The following is a 19,696-nucleotide window of genomic DNA, read 5'->3' as shown; positions in this document are numbered from 1 at the left end:
CTATCTTGCCTCCAACCCCTCATCCACGTCCTGCCCCTGGCATGCAACGCCCTCCCTCCTCAAATCCCACAGTCAATTACTCTCCTCCCAAAGCCTTACTGTAGGTACATCTCCTCCAAAAAGCCTTCCCTGACTAAACCCTCCTTTCCTCTTCTCCCACTCCCTTCTGTGTTGCCCTGACCTGCTCCCTTTATTCATCTGCCATCCCAGCCTCACAGCACTTATAGGGAACCTGGAATCGTTTCAGGAACCTGGAACTGGCCCAGGTTATGAAGACATAGTGTGTCTCAAATTGGCCCAGATTTTCTTCCCGTTTTCCCCCTAATGTAAATCATAGTACCTTTCAAATGATAAACTGTTGCACCTCTGAAACTATCTCTGGAATCCATCCAAATTGAGGTAACTATCAAAATTCCCTAGTCAGCACTTGCCCCATCTGGAAAAAATGGAGATAATATTTGGAATCTCTTACCAGGGTAAGTTTTATAAGATGCTTTGATGTTTTCAGGAAGGAGAAAATGATTGTCTCAAATATTAATGCATAGTAATGTAAGAGTGAATATGCATTTGCCAGCCACTGGTAATGTGAGGGGGACGTTACTGGCCTCTCTCACAGACATTTTCTATATTTTGACTTCATAATCCTATCTTGCAGAATAGCTGACTTCATTTGTACAATATGCAGTTTACATCCATCCATTTCTTTTCTTTTCTCCTCTTTCAGTTTGACAAAGGTTATGCCTACAATATCCGCCACAGCTATGGCAAGGAAGGCAAGAGGACGGATTACACACCATTCAGTTGCATGAAGATTATCCTAAACAATCCACCAAGTCAAGGGGATTATCACGGTGAGTGCTTGCACTGATGTATTTACAGTATTTGAAAACCCAGCAGCTTTGTAGAAAGCTGTGAGGAAACGTAATGGCTTCTTGCATTACTGACAAGAACTAGTTTGTAGCTTATGTCCCTCACGAGTGTCAGCCTGGTGCTGTATTACTCTTCAGGTAATATATGTTGGTACTGACCTAGATCAGTGAAGAAAAATTTACCCAGCTGTGCTTCAGAATGCCCCACCATTTGTATCCTCAGTTTTTTCTGAATCACCTGCTTTCCCTCCTGTTTCTTCTCACCCTTATTTTCTGTCTGGGTGTTTAAAACCTTTTAAAAGGTTTTTAAAGCTTTGCCTAAAAATTTCCAATCTTTGGAGAAAGAGTATTCACTCTGGAAAAGCAGGAGAGAGTTCATGGCTGAGTTCTTTTTAACAATTAAAGGGTAATTGAGAAATCTGACAAATCGTCATTATGAAATTTTCCTGAATTTCTGGGTATTAAAATACCATTCACTTATAGATGAGTTGGCGATTTTCCAGGAAACAGAACTGAAAACTAGCCTACACAACTTCTCATAGAGACTAGTAAAACCTTTTCTTTGATAAGGATTTTTCTGATTTACACCTTTCTAATACTTATGCAAAAAGAAGTAATCCTTCCTTAAAGAAGTCCAGCTTCAGAGAATGGCTAATGCAGGGGTGGCCAAACTGTGGCTCACAAGCTGTGGACAGCTCTTCATCACTTGTTATTGGGCTTTAGCATTTGTTTATTATTAGTATTAGCAATAATAATAATAATAATAATAATAGTGGTATTTGTTTAGCACTTACTATGTGCTATTCATTCAGTTGTATTTATTGAGGGCTTACTGTGTGCCGGGCACTGTACTAAGAGCTTGGAAAGTGAATTCAGCAACAAATAGAGACAATCCCTACCAACAATGGGCCAGGCAGTGTAAAGGCAAATTGGGTTGAATATACTCCCTGTTGGGCGCACAGTCTTAATCTCCATTTTACAGAGGAGGGAACAGAGGCACAAAGAAGTGAAGTGATTTGCCCAAGGCCACACAGCAGACAAGTGGCAGAGCAGGGATCCAACAGCTCCTACTCTATCCTAATCTTCCTCTACCTCTCAGCTGCCTTTGACACTGTAGATCACCCCCTTCTCAACACGCTATCCAACCTTGGCTTCACAGGCTCCGTCCTCTCCCGGTTCTCCTCTTATCTCTCCGGCCATTCATTCTCAGTCGCCATTTCAGGCTCCTCCTCTCCCTCCCATCCCCTTACTGTAGGAGTTCCTCAAGGGTCAGTTCTTGGTCCCCTTCTGTTCTCTATCTACACTCACTCCCTTGGTGAACTCATTCACTCCCACGGCTTCAACTATCATCTTTACACTGATGACACCCAAATCTACATCTCCGCCCATGCTCTCTCTCCCTCCAGGCTAATATCTCCCCCTTCCTTCAGGACATCTCCATCTGGATTTCTGCCTGCCATATAAAACTCAACATGTCCAAGACTGAACTCCTTGTCTTCCCTCCCAAACCCTGCCCTCTCCCTGACTTTCCTGTCACTGTAGACGGCACTACCATCCTTCCCGTCTCACAAGCCTGCAAACTTGGTGTCATCCTCGACTCCGCTCTGTCGTTCACCCCACACATCCAGTCTGTCACCAAAACCTACCAGTCTCAGCTCCACAGCATTGCCATGATCCGCCCTTTCCTCTCCATCCAAACCACTACCTTGCTGGTTCAATCTCGCATCCTATCCTGACTAGATTACTGCATCAGCCTCCTCTCTGATCTCCCATCCTCCTGTCTCTCCCCACTTCTTCAGTCTATATACTTCACTCTGCTGCCCGGACTATTTTTGTGCAGAAACACTCTGGGCATGTTACTCCCCTCCTCAAAAATCTTCAATGGCTGCCTGTCAACCTACGAGTCAAGCAAAAACTCCTCACTCTCGGCTTCAAGGCTCTCCATCACCTCACCCCCTTACCTCACCTCCCTTCTCTCCTTCTACAGCCCAGCCCGCACCCTCCGCTCCTCTGCCACTAACTTCCTCACTGTACTTCATTCTCACCTGTCCCACTGTTGACTCTCTGCCTACGTCCTTCCCCTGGCCTGGAATGCTCTCCCTCCGCACATCCACCAAACTAGCTCTCTTCCTCCTTTCAAAGCCCTACTGAGAACTCTCCTTCTCCAGGAGGCCTTCCCAGACTGAGCCCCCTTTTTCCTCTTCTCCTCCCCATCCCCGCTGCCCTGCCTCCTTATCCTCCCTACAGCACTTGTGTATATTTGTACAGATTTATTACTCTATTTATTTTACTTGTACATATTTACTATTCTATTTATTTTGTTAATGATGTGCATATAGCTTTAATTCTATTTGTTCTGACGATTTTGACACCTGTCTACATGTTTTGTTTTGTTGTCTGTCTCCCCCTTCTAGACTGTGAGCCCGTTGTTGGGTAGGGACCGTCTCTATATGTTGCCGACTTGTACTTCCCAAGAGCTTAGTACAGTACTCTGCACACAGTAAGCACTCAATAAATATGATTGATTGAATGAATGAATGAATTAGAACCCATGACCTTCTGATTCCCAGGCCCGTGCTCTATCCACTAGGCCATGCTGCTTATTTAGTCACTGCCGTGGTAATGGGCTGTAGTGTGACACTGCTCCAACCAACCATAAAATGTGTTCCTGCCTACCTGGGCTCAGGCTGGGGAAGGTATGGCCCCCATCCCCAGCTCCGACTGACTCTTGCTTGTTTGTTGTCACCATTTGCTACTTCTCCCCATCCTAGGAATTTCCTCTTTCTCTGCTTTCTCTTCTCCTAACCTTATCTCACCTTCTCACCTCTAGAATTCTCCCTCTTTTTTTTTTTGATTGTCATGACATTACATTTTTTGTTTGCTGCTTTTCAGCAACTGAGGTGTGGCCACTCCTGGTTTTTGAGGATAATTTAATCCGTAGAATTCTGCATAGTTTAAAAGTGGGGGTGGCCATCATTTTTTGATATGAAGATTCTTTTTAATCAAGGTTTTGATAAACTAGTGTTTTACTTTTGTTTTTGAATTTATTTTTTCCAATCACCCCCTACCTTTGTCTGGGTCAGGATATGTGGTGAAATGTTTTGAGTTTCCCACCGGCATCAATAGGCTCAGTGGTAGGATTTCCACACAGAATGTTTGGGCCTGAATAGGTCGATTTCTCCTTAGGCACATTTGGACATTTTATAAATTAAAACATCATGGGGATTAAGAGTTTAGTCAGTATTGACATTTATGTACTTAAGTGTGTTTGTGTCTCTTGATATTTGCTATTCCCGTTAGTACGTAAAAACGCATGGTAGAGATTAGGCTTAATGAAAGTGCAGTTCGTCAACTCCTACCTCCCTGTGGGTTATTCCTCCACATGAATTCCATAGTTTGGGCTGAAATTTTGATTGTAGATTATCATCTACACAGGATATGATAGCTTATTTTCCTCTTTGCTTGCCTTGTTTAATTTTTTATTACATATTTTTTCATAGTAATGAGTCTTTATAATGGGTAAAAATAAAGAATTTGTCATTTCTTCCAATGTACATGTTAGGGCAGATTTGTGATTATCTCAGCGTATTGGTAAGGAACTAGTTAAAACTGTTTTCCTCTCAGTGAATGGGAATTTTGGCCTGCCTATGTTGTAATGCTTTATGTAACACTTGAGCTTGTAGTGCCCTGATAACCATACAGTGAAGTAGTCATTTAGAAAAAGAGTAAAGCAGTAGCACACATGGGCAATTAACTTTTTTATTAATAAGCTGTTAGACAATTAAGAAGAGCTTAGTCAGTCTCTTGAGTGTATTATTGTGCTAACTCCTGGGTAAATAGCCTTGTTTTTGTGTTGCTTGTTTTTTTGGCTGTCAGGGTGCCCATTCCGCCACAGTGATCCTGAGCTGCTGAAGCAGAAACTCCAGTCTTACAAGATTCCTCCCACTGGGATAACCCAGGTAGGTCAGATTCTGTTTAGAGAGCTCAGTAATGAGACATCAGACAGTTCCTTTCAGTTTCGTTTAATCACCTTGCAGCAATACAAAGTACAACTCAGCCTGTGCCCTGCCAAGCATCTTCTCTTCTGGATGAATTAAGCCAAAGTTCTGACACTGAGTTTAATCCTTTGCTGAGATTCCAATTCTTTTATCAGCTAAATATGCAGCATTTAATTCTTCTTGGAAACCTTTTAACAGATCGTTTTATAAAATGTATAGAGTGGTTTTCGAGGAAATACATTTGATTAAGTTTTCTTAATGAAGCTGAAAATGAATGACTACATTTTCCATCTATGAACATTGTTTTCTTCAGCTTGGATGTCAGAGGACAAATGATAAAGCTGTGTGTAGTCACTGAATATCGTGATAGGCATTGGTTTAATGTATAGTTCTGCCAAGAGTTCATCAATTCTAATTGGTCTTAGCCAAAATACTTCATTGTGTAAGCTGTTTAAATGAAAAGTAATGTTTAGAGTGGAAAAAAATGCTCTAAATAACTTTTTTATGCTTACTATATGTCAAGCTCTGGGGTGGATACAAGATAATCAGGTTGGACATAGTCCTTGTCCTACCTGAAGCTCACAGTCTAAATCGGAGGGAGGAGGATTGAATCCCCATTTTACAGGTGAGGTAACTCTGGCACAGAGAAGTTAATGTTAATGATAATAAAAAGAATAATAATTGTGGTATTTTTAAAGCACTTACTATGTGACAGGCACTGTACTAATCACTGAGGTGGGGATACATGCAAATCAGGTTGGATTTAGTCTCTGCCCCATGTGGGGCTCACAGTCTCAATCCCCATTTTACAGATGAGATAACTGAGGCACAGAGAAGTGAAGTGACTTACCCAAGGTCACACAGACAAATGGTAGAGTCAGCATTAGAACCCATGACCTTCTGACTTCCAGGTGTGTGCTCTATCCACTATGCCAGGCTGCTTCTAAATGAAGTGATTTACCCAAGATTACACAGTAGGCAGGTATCAGAGATGGGATAAGAACCCAGGACCTAGGACTCCCAGGTCTGGGGTATTTCCATTAGGCCACACTGCTTCCAAAACCTTTTTATGTCCGGGAAGTGGTATGGTTAGAAATCCGACAAAATATCCTAGATTTCATTCATTCATTCATTGTCGTATTTATTGAGCATTTACTGTGTGCAGAGCACTGTATTAAGCGCTTGGGAAGTACAAGTCGGTAACATATAGAGACATTCCTTACCCAACAACAGGCTCACAGTCTAGACGGGGGAGACAGACAATAAAGCAAAACATGTAGACAGGTGTCAAAACCGTCAAAACCTAGTGCTGCAGAGAATATCTATGCCGTTGATGTTGCGGAAGAGCAATCTTGATAAATCCACATGCCTCACTGGAGGAAAGCTGTGCTTAATGCAATGCTGGAGGTCTTACAGAAGAGGACTGAAAATTTCCTGTGCAATGTTATGGGGTTAAATTTATTTTTAAAGTTCTAATTACTAGAGAAGAGTCTTTGCCTTTCACAGTATGAAAGGTCATATCCAGTTGAGCTAGTTAACAGAAAGCTCACCCAGTACTTAGACAAATGATTCTCTTTCGATGCTGCCTGCATTCCCACAGAGATGACCAGTGTGTACTTAATATTCATGACTCTATTTATGTTCCCCCACTCCCTTCTTGCTCCTCACCCCTTCCTCTCGAACTGCCTCCCATTCTGTTGCCAATTAGATACTTTTCCTAGGAGCTTATGAACTCCTGGAGGGTTGAGGATTGAATTTTATTTTCCCATGTACTTAGTTTAGTGCTCTGCACAAAATAAGCACTCAATAATTATCATTGATTGATTCCTTTCAACTTGCAGAGCTTAATTATATTGGTATTTCTAGGTGCTTTTTGAAAGCAGGCATCGAGGATCATGTCATCTAACTCTTTTGTGTTCTCCCAAGCACTTGGTACAGAGCTCTCTGTACAGTGTGGTGTAGTGAAAAGAGCATGGGACTGGATGTCAGAAGGACCTGGGTTCTAGTCACAAGTCCACCACTTGTCTGCTGTGTGACCTTGGGCAAGTCATTTAACTTCTCTGTGCCTCAGTTACCTCATCTGTAAAATGGGAAAGACTGTGAGCCCCACGTGGGGCGGGGACTGGGTCCAACCTCATTACCTTGTATCTACCCCAACGCTTAGTACAGTGCTTGGCACATAGTAAGCATTTAACAAATGCCATTTAAAAAAAAGTAGAGACTAAGTGCTTTTGTTTGGAGACAGACAGGTGATTAATCATTACCCTGCCATCAGTATAGTGCTTAAGGGTGACAGTGAACCTGAAGAAGAATTAGATTATGAGCTAGCTCTCACCAGGAAAACCGTGCACACAACCAAGTAAGTCCCATGCTAGGTCAAATCTGATTTCCTGGTGTCTACCCAGTGTTATATAGTAAGTACTTACTATTCCTTCTAGACTGTAACCTCGTTGTGGGCAGGGAAGCAGTGTGGCTCAGTGGAAAGAGCACAGGCTTGGGAGTCAAAGGTCATGGGTTCTAATCCCAGCTTCACAAATTGTCACTGTCACTTTGGGCAAGTCACTTAACTTCTCTGTGTCTCAATTACCTCCTCTGTAAAATTGGGATTAAAAGTGTGAGTTCCAGGTGGGACAACCTGATTACTTTTTACCCCCAGTGCTTAGAACAGTGCTTGGCAAATAGTAAGCACTTAACAATTGCCATCATTATTATTATTATTATTATTATGTCTACCAACTCTGTTGTATTATACTCGCTCAAGTGCTTAGTACAGTGTTCTATACACGGTAAGCGGTGAATAAATACAATTGATTGATTTTGGTATTTATTGCGGGATCTCAGAATTTGTGATGAGATTTTGCCATTTTATGCCAGCTATTTACCTCAAGATAGCAGTAATACAAGTCCATCAGCCATCTCTAGCACTTATATACTAATTTATACCCATCCTCAGCACTTCAACCAATTAATTGTTTGCATTGAGTGCTTACAGTGTGCAAAGCAACTGAAAGTGATGCAAGTACGCGGCACTGCACAGTCAGTATAACAGAGTTGGTTGACACGTTCCCTGCCCACAAGGAGCTTACAGTCTAGCGGCAGAGATAGACATTAACATGCATTACAGCTATGTACATAAGGGCTGTGGGACTGAGGGTGTATATATGGCTATTTTAGTTGTCTATTTTAATTACTTTGTGATATAACTACTTTTTTGTCTGTCTTCCTCCATATCCTTGTAGGCAAGTGGTCAGGGAATATGTCACCTGTTTGATTTATACTTCCCAAGCATTTAGTGCAGCGCATTGCATCCAGTAGATGCTTAATAAATGCTATTTCAGTTATTACTACAGTTGCAATTGACTAAGGTGTTTAATATTCTATCATGTGGTGGAGATGTGATTTTTAATATGTCTTTGAAGGTGGGGAGAGTGATAGTCTGTTGGATATGATGAGATACCCAGGTCAGAGGAAGGTTGTGGGTAAGGGGTTTGTGGCAAGAAAGATGAAATTGAGGTACTGTGTGTAGTGGTGTTGGTGAAATAATTTGTGTAGAATGGACAGTAGGAAATAGAAGGGGTAAAATAGGAGGAGAGAGCTGATTTAGTTCTCTGAAGTCACTGGTAAAGAATTTCTGTTTGATGCAGAGGTGGATAGGCAACCATTGGATATTTTTGAGGAGTGGGGAGATATCGTTTGAATATTTTTAAGAAAAATAATCTGGGCAACTGAATGAAGAATGGACTGGAGTGTGGAGACACAGGAGGCAGGAAGGTCAGCAAGGAGGCTGATGAGTTAGTCAAGGCAGAGGAGCATGGCCTAGTGGAAAAAGCACGGGCCTGGGTGACATAGAATCTGGGCTCCACCACTTCAGTTAGTCAGTCAATCACGTTTACTGAGCACTTACTGTGTGCAGAGCACTGTAATGATAATAATAATGATGGCATTTGTTAAGTGCTTTCTATGTGCCAAGCACTGTTCTAAGCGCTGGGGGGGATACAAGGTGATCAGGTTAAAAATAATAATAATAATGGCATTTATTAAGTGCTTACTATGTGCAAAGCACTGTTCTAAGCGCTGGGGAGGTTACAAGGTGAGCAGGGTGTCCCACGGGGGGCTCACAGTCTCAATCCCCATTTTCCAGCTGAGGGAACTGAGGCCCAGAGACGTGAAGTGCCTTGCCCAAAGTCACCCAGCTGACAAGTGGAGGAGTCGGGATTAGAACCCATGACCTCTGACTCTCAGGCTCTTATAGACACACACACACACACACACATAAATATGTATATATATATATATATATATATATGTAAATACTATATATTTTTATACTATAGACGCCGTGGTTGTCCATGTGGGGCTCACAGTCTTAATCCCCATTTTACAGATGAGGTAACTGAGGCCCAGAGAAGTTAAGTGACTTGCCCAAAGTCACAGAGCTGACAAGTGGCGGAGTTGGGATTAGCACTCCTGACCTCTGGCTCCCAAGCCCGGGCTCTTTCCACTGAGCCACGCTGCTTCTCTTCTCTCACTGTACTAAGTGCTTGGGAGAGTACAGTATAACAATATAACAGATACATTTCCTTCCCTCATGAGTTTACAGCCTAAAGGAGGAGACAGACATTAATATAAAAAATAAAATTAGAGATGATTACAGATTACAGTGCTGTGGGGCTGGGCAGGGGATGAATAAAGGGAGCAAGTCAGACCAATGCAGAAGGGAATGGGAGAAAAGAAGAAAAGAGCTTAGTCAGGGAAAGCCTCTTGGAGGAGATGTGCCTTCAATAAGGCTCTGAAGGTGGGGAGAGTTTTTGTCTGTAGGATATGAGGAGGGAGGGTGTTCCAGGCCAGAGGCAGGACTTGGGCGAGAAGTCAAGATCGAGGTACAGTGAGTAGGTTAGCATTAGAGGAGCAAAGTGTGTGGGCTGGGTTGTAGTAGGAGAATAGCAAGGTGAGGTAGGAAGGGACAAGGTGGTTGAGTGCTTTAAAGCCAATGGTAAGGAGTTTCTGTTTGATGCAAAGGTGGATGGGCAACCACAGGAGGTTCTTGAGGAGTGGGAAAACATGGTCTGAACGTTTTTGCAATAAAGTGATCCGGGCAGCACAGTCAAGTGGAGTGGGTAGAGACAGGAGGCAGGGATAGGATAGGATAAGTACTTGGACTAATGTTGTAGCAGTTTGCCTACTGTGCCCTTGGGCAAATCATTTCACTTCTCTGTGCCAGAGTTTTCTCAATTGTAAAATGGGAATTCAATACCTGTTCTCCCTCCTATTTAGATTTTGAGCCCCATGTGGGACAGGGACTTTGTCAACCCGATTAACTTTTATCTCCCTTAGCACTTAGAGCAGTGCTTGGTACATGGTAAATGCTTAATGTATACCATAAAAAGAAGGCAAGGTATGATAAATTATTGGATCTTGTAATAAATTATTAATAGAAGTTTGGGTGGAGACAAAAGTAGGGATACTAGTGATATTATGAAGGTAGAAGCAACAGGATTTGATGGCAGATTAGACTGTAAACTCATTGTGGGCAAGAAACGTGTGTACACATGAAACGTGTGTAGTATTGATCATCCACTCTGTGCAGAGCATTGTACTAAGTGTTTGCGAGAGTACAGAAGAGTTAGCAGTCTCGATCCCCCCTCAAGGGCATTAATAATTATTGTATTTGTTAAGTGCTTACTATGTGGCAGGCACTGTACTAAGCGGTAGACAGGTACTAAGTAAATCATTTAGAGTATACAAGTCATATACTTTGTGGTTTGGGGACAGTGGGAACTTAGGTATTTAAATGGAGTGGAGTTTGGGGACAGTGGGAACTTAAGTATTTAAATGGAGTGGAAATATCACGGAAATTGGCAGCCAAGGGTGGGGAGAAGAGAGATGACTTGGGGAATGCCACCTGAAGAGATGTGATCTCAGAAAGGCTTTTCTGGTAGAGGGGAGCTGGGAGAAACAGTGTGATTCAGTGGAAAGGAGCACGGGCTTTGGAGTCAAAGACCATGGGTTCAAATCCCAGCTCTGCCAATTGTCAGCTGTGTGACTTGGGGCAAGTCACCTGACTTCTATGTGCCTCAGTTACCTCGTCTGTAAAATGGGGGTTAAGACTGTGAGCCCCCCGTGGGACAACCTGATCACATTGTAACCTCCCCAGCGCTTAGAACAGTGCTTTGCACTTAGTAAGCACTTAATAAATGCCATTATTATTATTATTATTACCAAGTCTGCTATATGTTACTCTCTGAAGCCCTTAGTACAGTGCTTTCCACACAATAAGTACTCAAAAAATACAATTGATTGATGGATATGTGGGTTGACTGAATGAGAAAGATGTTCAGGACAATGCCAAAGTTACAGGCTCATGAGAATGGTGGTGGTGGTATTCATTAGAAGGAAAAGTCGGGGAGGACAGGGTTTGGATGGGAAATTGAGGAGGTCTGTTAAGGAGGTCTGTTTGAGGTGTCCACAGCAGCATGGTGTAGCATCCATAGACGTGGGAGTCAAGATTTGGGTTCTAATCCTGGCTCCACCACTTGTCTGCTGTGTGACCTTTGGCAAGTCTCTTAATGTCTCTGTGCTTCAGTTACCTCATTTGTAAAATGGGGATTAAGACTATGAACCCAATGTGGGACAGGGACCGTGTCCAACCTGATTACAAAACTAGCCCTTAGAACAGTGCTTAACTCATAGTAAGCGCTTAACAAATACCATTAAAAAAAGATGTTGGCATGATATCTAAGAAGAGACATCCTGAAGGCAGGAGGAAATGTGAGGCTGCGGTTAAGGAGAGGGGTCAGGGCTAGAGAGGTAGATTTGGGAATCATCCACATAATGATGGTGGTTGAAGCCAAGGAAGCGGATGAATTCTCCAAGGGGGTCGAGTAGATGAAAAATAGAAGGGGACCCAGAACTGAGCCCTGAGGGACTCACACAGTTAGTGAGTAGGAGGCAGAGAAGGAGCCTTAAAGAGAATCTGAAAAGAAGCAGCTGTTATCATTCTTTTGCACAGTGTCTTGGTTCTGAAGTCTGTGTGAGCAGATCAAGACTAATCTAACATTTACAACCGGAAACTGTATGACCATCTTCTGAAGAGCATATCCAGAAAGGATGCCAAAACAGCTACAGTATGGTCATTTGAAAATGGCAGTAGACAATGCCAGTGCCAAGTTTTCTTCAGTGACCTCCTCTTACTGATCTCACTACCCCTTATTGTTTAATATTTTTAAAACCTTATCAATTAATCTCTTTTGTTCGTAAAGATTTCTACAGAAGAAAATTCCACATTCTTTTTTAGTATACATCAATAGCTAACTGTCCTCATTTTCAGTTCCTTATTTTTTTGTTACCTTTAGTTTTCATGGTAGGTGTCTTTTCTTTCCAAAATATTAGTCTTTTTTGGTATTATTCTTAGTTTAGGTCTGTTAATTTTGTGAGCTGTCTATTGTTGTCAGTTATACCTAAGTTTTGATTAATCAGGTGACAAAATTATTTTCTTAAGCTCTTCCTTTTATTCTTATCCTATACTATCCTTTTTTACTTCCTTTATGAAATCTGTGCATTTTAAAAATTGAAGTGTTAGTATTTTGCAAATGTAGAAATCTCACATACAAGTGCAAGTGATAGTCATTTTAGATGTCATTTCAACAGATCACAGATAATTTTAAGTAGCCTTAAAAGCTTTTGTTTCATCATAGTTTTTTATAACTTGCTGGGAAAGAGCTTATATGTGAAATTTGAACATTGAAATTCCCGTATTGGCAGTACTAACAACCTGCAGCATGTTCCCAGTCATTTTAATGACCAAGTTGTCTCACTGTGTCCCTCCCAGGGTTTAATTAGAATTTAATCACAAATAGCACATCTAAACCCAGGCTGAGTTTGATCAATAAACAGCAATAATTGCTGTCCACAGGCAAATACAAAAGAGTGGTGGCACATTGTAATAAATGCTGTAGGAGGGTTAACATTTTGGAGCATGATGCGTGCCTCATTTTTATTTCATTGGCATGCTTCATTGTTCTAATTCAGAAATGTCCAAATAGTCTGAACTGTCACTGAAATCCTAACAATTTGAAGGCAGAATGATTTTTTTAGATATGTAATATATTTCCAAACTACTAGACTTTTTTTATATTTCAGAGAATGAGATTTTTGGTGATTTCTCTTTTAGAGCAAACTAGTACTCATTAATACAAGTGAATAGCATTTGCCCATATGTTTAGTATTTAAGGGCTTATCATAAGTGCATTTCAACATGCTTTGCAAGTGCTTAAATTCAAAAATTTTCCTAGAGCTCTTTTGAGATGGGAAAGTAGAATTTTATTTGTAGAAAAAAACCTTAAAATTAATGTTAGTCAGAATTTCATTAGTCCTTCATTCTTCCTTATATTTGGGCTCCAGGAAATGTGAGCCAATCTAAACAGTGATGATGATGATGATAATAATAGCACTTATTAAGCACTTACTATGTGCCAAGCACTGAGGTAGATACACATTAATCAGGTTGGGCACAGTCCCTGTTCCACATGGGGCTCACACTCTTAATCACCATTTTACAGATGAGGTAACTGAGGCCCAGAGAAGTTAAGTGTCTTGCCCAAGGTCACACAGCAGATGTATGGCAGAGCCGGGATTATAACCCAGGTCCTTCTGATTCCCAGGCCTGTGATCTATCCGCTAATCCATGCTGCTTCTCACTTATATTGTTCACTTAAGTTGTTCAATTACATTCATTCAATCGTATTTACTGAGCACTTACTGTGCACAAAACACTGTACTAAGCACTTATATTGTGAACGGTAAAAGCATCTAATTGTTTGCCTCTCTTCTTTTCAGCCTCAGTGGCTCCTGGTCAAATTAGCATGGGTCCCAATTTGAACATGTATTTGTGCTGGTGGAGGCAAAGAAGTAGACGTATATTCTTTCAACCCGTTAAGTTCCCTTGTTTATTACCATGCTTGGTATGCTCTGTACACAGTAAGCATTCAATAAATATCACTAATTGATGTGGCCCCTGAGATTAGCTGATGGAGCTTGTTGCTATAGTTTTGTCCCCACTATGCCATCTGCCTATTTGATCTCTCGAGACTGCAAACTAAGGGATATGGATGGAAGATTGGTAATTTTTTAATAGCCTTTCAGTCCAGTTGATGTCTATTGTTACAGTTACTGGAGCAGGCTCAGAGTGAGTCTAATAGTGTGTGTCAGTGAAAACCTGGGGCGTGAGGGTATTGAAAATATGTGTCAAAAAGCCACTATATATTTTGAAAGATATGCTCCCGTTCTCTCCCCAGAACAAAATCCAAACATGCAGACACGTTCTTCGAAACCTCTGTCCTTGTGAAATCCCTTCTGCTGAATCATTGCCATATTAATTAAGAGCTATGTTTTCAAAATCTGAAGTTTTTCATCCATAATCATAAAAAAATTGATTAGTCCAGGTATAATCAATTCTCTTATAATGCGGTGATTATGTTCTTGATGAACCCAAAGTTGAAGAAAACTCACATTGTGATGCTCATGCCTTGGGCAAATCCGTATGCACAACTGTTATTCCAATATTGCATCATGTTCTGTACAGAAAGATGGGCATTGTCAGAAGACCATTTCCTCATTTCCCAACAGCATTCTTCTCCCTGCAGATTGTAGATGCTTTTCAAAAAGTGAACTACATTCATTGAGTGCTTACTGTGTGCAAAGCATTGTACTAAGCACTTGGGAAAGAGCAATATAGCAGTGTTAGTAGACATGTTCCCTGCCCACAAGGAGTTTACAGTGTAGAGCGGGAGACAGGCATTAAAGTAAATTATGAGTGCTGTGAGGGTGAGGGTGACTAAAGGATACAAATCCAAGTGAAAGTGTGAAGCAAAAGGGAGAGGGAGTTGGGGAACTGAGAATTTAGTTGGGAAAGACCGCCTGGAGGAGATGTGATGTTAATAAGGCTCTGAAAATGGGGAGAGTGATGGTCTGTCAGATATGAAGGGAGAAGGGAGTTCCAAACCAGAAGAAGGGTGTGGGCGAGGGGTTGGTGGTGAGATAGACAAGATCGAGGTTCCATGAGTAGGTTGGCATTAGAGGATTAAAGTGAGCTTGTCAAGTGGTAGTAGGAAAGCTTGAGTGCTTTAATTCCAATGGAAAGGAGTTTCTGTTTGAGGCAGTGATGGATAGACAACCACTGGAAGTTCTTGAGGAGTGGGGAAACGTAGACTCCACGTTTTGTAGAAAAATGATCTGGGCAGCAGAGGGAAGTATGAACTGGAGTGGGAACAGACAGAAGGTAGGGAGGTCAGCAAGGAGGCTGAAGCAGTAGTCAAGGTGGGATAAGATAAGTGCTTCCATAACGGAAGATTTTAATGGTGCTGTCAAAGTTGAACTGACAGGATTTTGGTGACAGATTGAATATATGTTTTGAATTGAGTATAATGTCGGGGTTATGGGCTCGTGAGATAGGAAAAATGGTGTTTTGGTCTACAGTGATGGGAAGGTCAGTAGGAGAACAGGATTTGGGTGGGATGATAAAGGCTTCTGTTATGGACATGTTAAATTTGAGGTGTTGATGGGGCATTCAAGTAGAGACGTCCTGATGGCAGGGGAAAACATGATGCTGCAGAGACAGGGAAAGACCAGGTTTGGAGATGTATCTTTGGAAATCATCCATACAGAGAATAGAAGGGGACCCAGAACTGAACCTTGAGGGACTCCCACAATTAGAGGGTGGGAGGCAGAGGAGGAGTCTTTGAAAGCAATTGAGAATGAGTGGCCAGAGAGTTAAACCAATGTTAGATAATGTTTCTAGGAGAAGTGGGGTCCAGGGAGGTTTTTATTTAGTATAGGAGAGAACATGAGCATGTTTGAAAGCAGTGGGGGAAAATCCATTGGAAAATGAACAGATGAAGATGACGGTCAGGGAAGGATGAAGGGAAGGGGCAAATGTTTTGATCAGGTATGAGGGATGATGTCTGCAGCACAGGTGGAGGGGGCTAGATTTTGAGAGGAGGTAGGAGATGCTCTAGCGATACTGTTGGGAAAGGCAGCAGAGTCAAAGCAGGGGCAGGAGAAGGGAGGGTCTGGAAAAGATCTAGGAAGATCACACCTGATGGTTTCAATTTTCTCAATAAAGTATACGGCCAGGTCATTTAGGGCAAGAGGAGGGTGGGATGGGGGCATGGGGTTTTAGAAGGAAGTCGAATGTCTGGAATAGCTTGTGCAGGCATACTTACCAGGACTTAGTACAGTTCTTTGCCCTGTGAATGTCTTAATGATTGTGACTGAAATGGTGGTGCTGGCAATGGGCATGGGAATTAATAAGGATGGAGAAATATTGTTGTCGGGTGGAGGAGAGGGTGGAGTTAAAGCAGGTGAACTTGAGATGGACGTGGCCAGCCTGTTGTCTGGATTTCCACCAGCAGTGCTCTGTGGCTCATGCATAGGAGCAATGGAAATGGACTGTGGAGGGGATCCAGGGCTGTGGGTTAGTGGTACGAATTTATTGAAAGGATAAAATAGAGTTGAGTTCAGTAGAGCGTGGTGTGGAGAAGTGTCAGTTTGTGAATCTAGGGAAGGTACTATTGGCATGGTGACTAAATAGGGCACGATGAGTTGAGGAAATTGGTACAGGTCAAAAGATCGAGGTGTCTTTGGGGGAACAAGGCAGATTTGTGGGGAGGGGAAGTGTGAAGGCGGGTGAGGAGATTGTGGTTGGATAATAGGTAAAGATTGTACTTGAGCTGATGAGATCGAGTGTGTTCCCATGTTGGTGAGTGGGTTAGGTGGGTTGAAGCAGAAAGTCAGTGGAGTTGAGGACTGAGAAGAAGTGGGCAGTGGAAGGGTTATCATCATCAATCGTATTTATTGAGCGGGAACATCCACATGGATATTAAGGCCACAAGAATCAATATAAGGATAAGCAAAGAGAGAAAGAATGTGAGAAAAAGATCAAAGTGGTTCACAAAGTTTGAGATGGGGTTTGGGGATCTGTAGAAGATTGACTAGTACGTGGGGGGCGGGGGTAGAGTTAGATGAAGCCTTCGGCTTCAAGGCTCTGCGTCACCTCGCCCCCTCCTACCTCACCTCCCTTCTCTCCTTCTACAGCCCAGCCCGCACCCTCTGCTCCTCTGCCGCTAATCTTCTCCCCATGCCTCCTTCTCGCCTGTCCCGCCGTCGACCCCCGGCCCACATCATCCCCCTGGCCTGGAATGCCCTCCCTCCGCACATCCGCCAAGCTAGCTCTCTTCCTCCCTTCAAAGCTCTACGAGAACTCACCTCCTCCAGGAGGCCTTCCCAGACTGAGCCCCCTCCTTCCTTTCCTCCTCCTCCCCCTCCCCACCCCCCCCTTACCTCCTTCCCCTCCCCACAGCACCTGTATATATGTATATATGTTTAACGTATTTATTACTCTATTTATTTATTTTATTTGTACATATTTGTTCTATTTATTTTATTTTGTTAATGTGTTTTGTTCTCTGTCTCCCCCTTCTAGACTGTGAGCCCGCTGTTGGGTAGGGACCGTCTCTATATGTTGCCAACTTGTACTTCCCAAGAGCTGTGTGCTCTGCACACAGTAAGCGCTCAATAAATATGATTGAATGAATGAATGAATGATATGGGGGCTTCAAAGGAATGGAAAGAGAGGGATGGAATCATGTCGTCTATTGTATTATATTGCACTTTCCCAACTGCTTCGTACAGTGCTCTGCACATGGTAAGAGCTCAATAAATACCGCTGATTGTTCAGTCTACAAGTAATAGTTATTTAGTGCTTTGTTTGCAGAGCTCTGCACCAAACTCTTGAGAGAGTACAGTAGTATTAGTGTTCATAATGCCTGCTCCTTTTACAATCTAACAGGGAGACTAACGCTAAAGTAATTCACAGATAGGGAGAAGGAAAAATGGATATGTATATGAATTAATGCTTAAGTAATAAGATATATAAGACATGTACAGAAGTCTATGGGTGGTTATGAGTATTCAAGTGTGTAGTTGGTATTGAAATGGTAGTTGGTGGAATATAACCTGAGGAGGAGGAAGTGCTTATTATGTGCAAAACATTTAACTGAGCTCTGGTAAAGCACTGCTTAGGTGAGATAAAGGTATGGTCCTTTGCTCCTAAGAGCCTCACAATCTTAGGTGAGAGCCTGGGAGTTTGGTGATGACCAGAAAGGAAAAATGAACAAAAATACACAAGACAAAGACAATCCAACATGAAAGGAGCAGCAAGATTGCAGACCCAGCTCAGACCTACTGTTATCATCATCATCATCAGTCATATTTATTGAGCACTTACTGTGTGCAGAGCACTGTACTAAGCGCTTGGGAAGCACAGTTGTGGCTATGGCGGTGACCTTTGCTTGTGGTTTAAGCAGCACGGCCCAGTGGATAGAGCGCAGACCTGTGAGTCGGAAGGACTTGGGTTCTGATCCCGGCTCCTCCACTTGTCTGCCTTGTGGCCGTGGACAAGTCACTTAACTTCTCTGGGCCTCAGTTACCTCATCTGTAGATTGGGGATGAAGACTCTGAGCCCCATTTGCAACAGGGACTGTCAGTCCAATGTGATTAGCTTATATCTACCCCAGGGCTTAGAACAGTGCTTGACACGTAGTAATCATCATAGTCATCATCATCATCACATCGTGACCTTCTCACCATTCTAAAAGTTGAGGAGGCATGGTTTTGGTGGTTGAGTCCTTCCCTAGCCTGGAGAAGGGGCTAATTGGGAAGTCTGGAAGTCTGGTGTTATGGAGGCAGGGCAGTGTTCCTCCTGCACTACTAGATCCTAGGGGTGTGGTGGGCATCTTTCGTGCCCGCTGTTGACTGAATTCTTCCCCGGGGAGAAGAGGAAATTTTAGGGACCATCATAAGCTTATGACCAAGGTGTATTTTGAAACCAGGATTCTGGAACTTTCAATTAGGCAAGTACTAGTAGAACATTGTATGTCAGCTCTGGGTTAAAAAAATGAACATGAAAACAATTCTCTTAAGTAGTGTTGGAAGTCTTGCATAAAGAAACAGATGTGCTGAAATTGAGAGATGAGTTCTATTTTCAGGGGCACATTTTAAATGCCAAGAAGCCTACCATAAAATTAAAGCTTTAACAACTAAAATTTGAGCTTGATTCACTCAGAAAATAGTAAAAAAAAGAAAATATTGTTCATATTTGGAACAGAATCTGATCACTTGTAGGGATAGGAAGAAATTTATTCATTTGTCCTATCATACTCAGTTAAGTGAAATGTGAGTATTTTGAGTTACCAGGCTGAAACATTGCACCACTGACAGTGACCTTTTTCTCAGGTGTGTATATAGAACTGTGGATCAGTATAGCAATGACTCTGCCCATGTTACTGTCTGTCAACATGAATGTGTTATTATCTGCCCATTTTTGATGAAGTATTAGAGAGACTTACGCAATTCTTCGATTGCTGTGCCTATCATTTAATAATTATTTAATAATTATATTTATTAGTATAATTAATATAATATAATGAATAATTATCAAGTACCTTGAGCCTGCTAGGTGCTACATATAAACACTTCACAATTCCTTCTCTTTTAAGAAATTATATGTATCATATATGCAAATACCGCAGGTATGCACTCTGTCTGACCATAGTGAATGACAGTCATTGCAATCTTTATAATATATTGTGTTTTTAAAAGCTGTATTGGCCTTCCTGTTAAATTATTATCCCTCGCAGGTAGTACAAACTGTGACTTTTAGAAATGAATTCTGCATGCAGCACTTAGAACAGTGCTTTGCACATAATAAGCGCTTAACAAATATCGTGACTATTATTATTATTTTTCAACAATCATGCAGTCATGATTGATGAG

General features: G+C 42.0%; 1 protein-coding gene across 1 annotated transcript in view; it reads left to right on the top strand.

The window, feature by feature from the left end:
• The window catches only part of PRIM2 (DNA primase subunit 2), a 323,348-nt gene that overhangs the window by 249,388 nt on the left and 54,264 nt on the right, over nucleotides 1–19,696 (top strand). The window contains exons 11-12 of the mRNA XM_038743964.1: nucleotides 725–851; nucleotides 4,746–4,828. Coding sequence (XP_038599892.1) covers nucleotides 725–851; nucleotides 4,746–4,828 — 210 coding nt within the window. The remainder of the gene's footprint in view (nucleotides 1–724; nucleotides 852–4,745; nucleotides 4,829–19,696) is intronic.

The sequence above is a fragment of the Tachyglossus aculeatus genome, chromosome 1, assembly GCF_015852505.1.
Source record: "Tachyglossus aculeatus isolate mTacAcu1 chromosome 1, mTacAcu1.pri, whole genome shotgun sequence".
Taxonomy (NCBI): Eukaryota; Metazoa; Chordata; class Mammalia; order Monotremata; family Tachyglossidae; genus Tachyglossus; species Tachyglossus aculeatus.
This window is presented reverse-complemented; position numbering and strand designations above follow the sequence as displayed.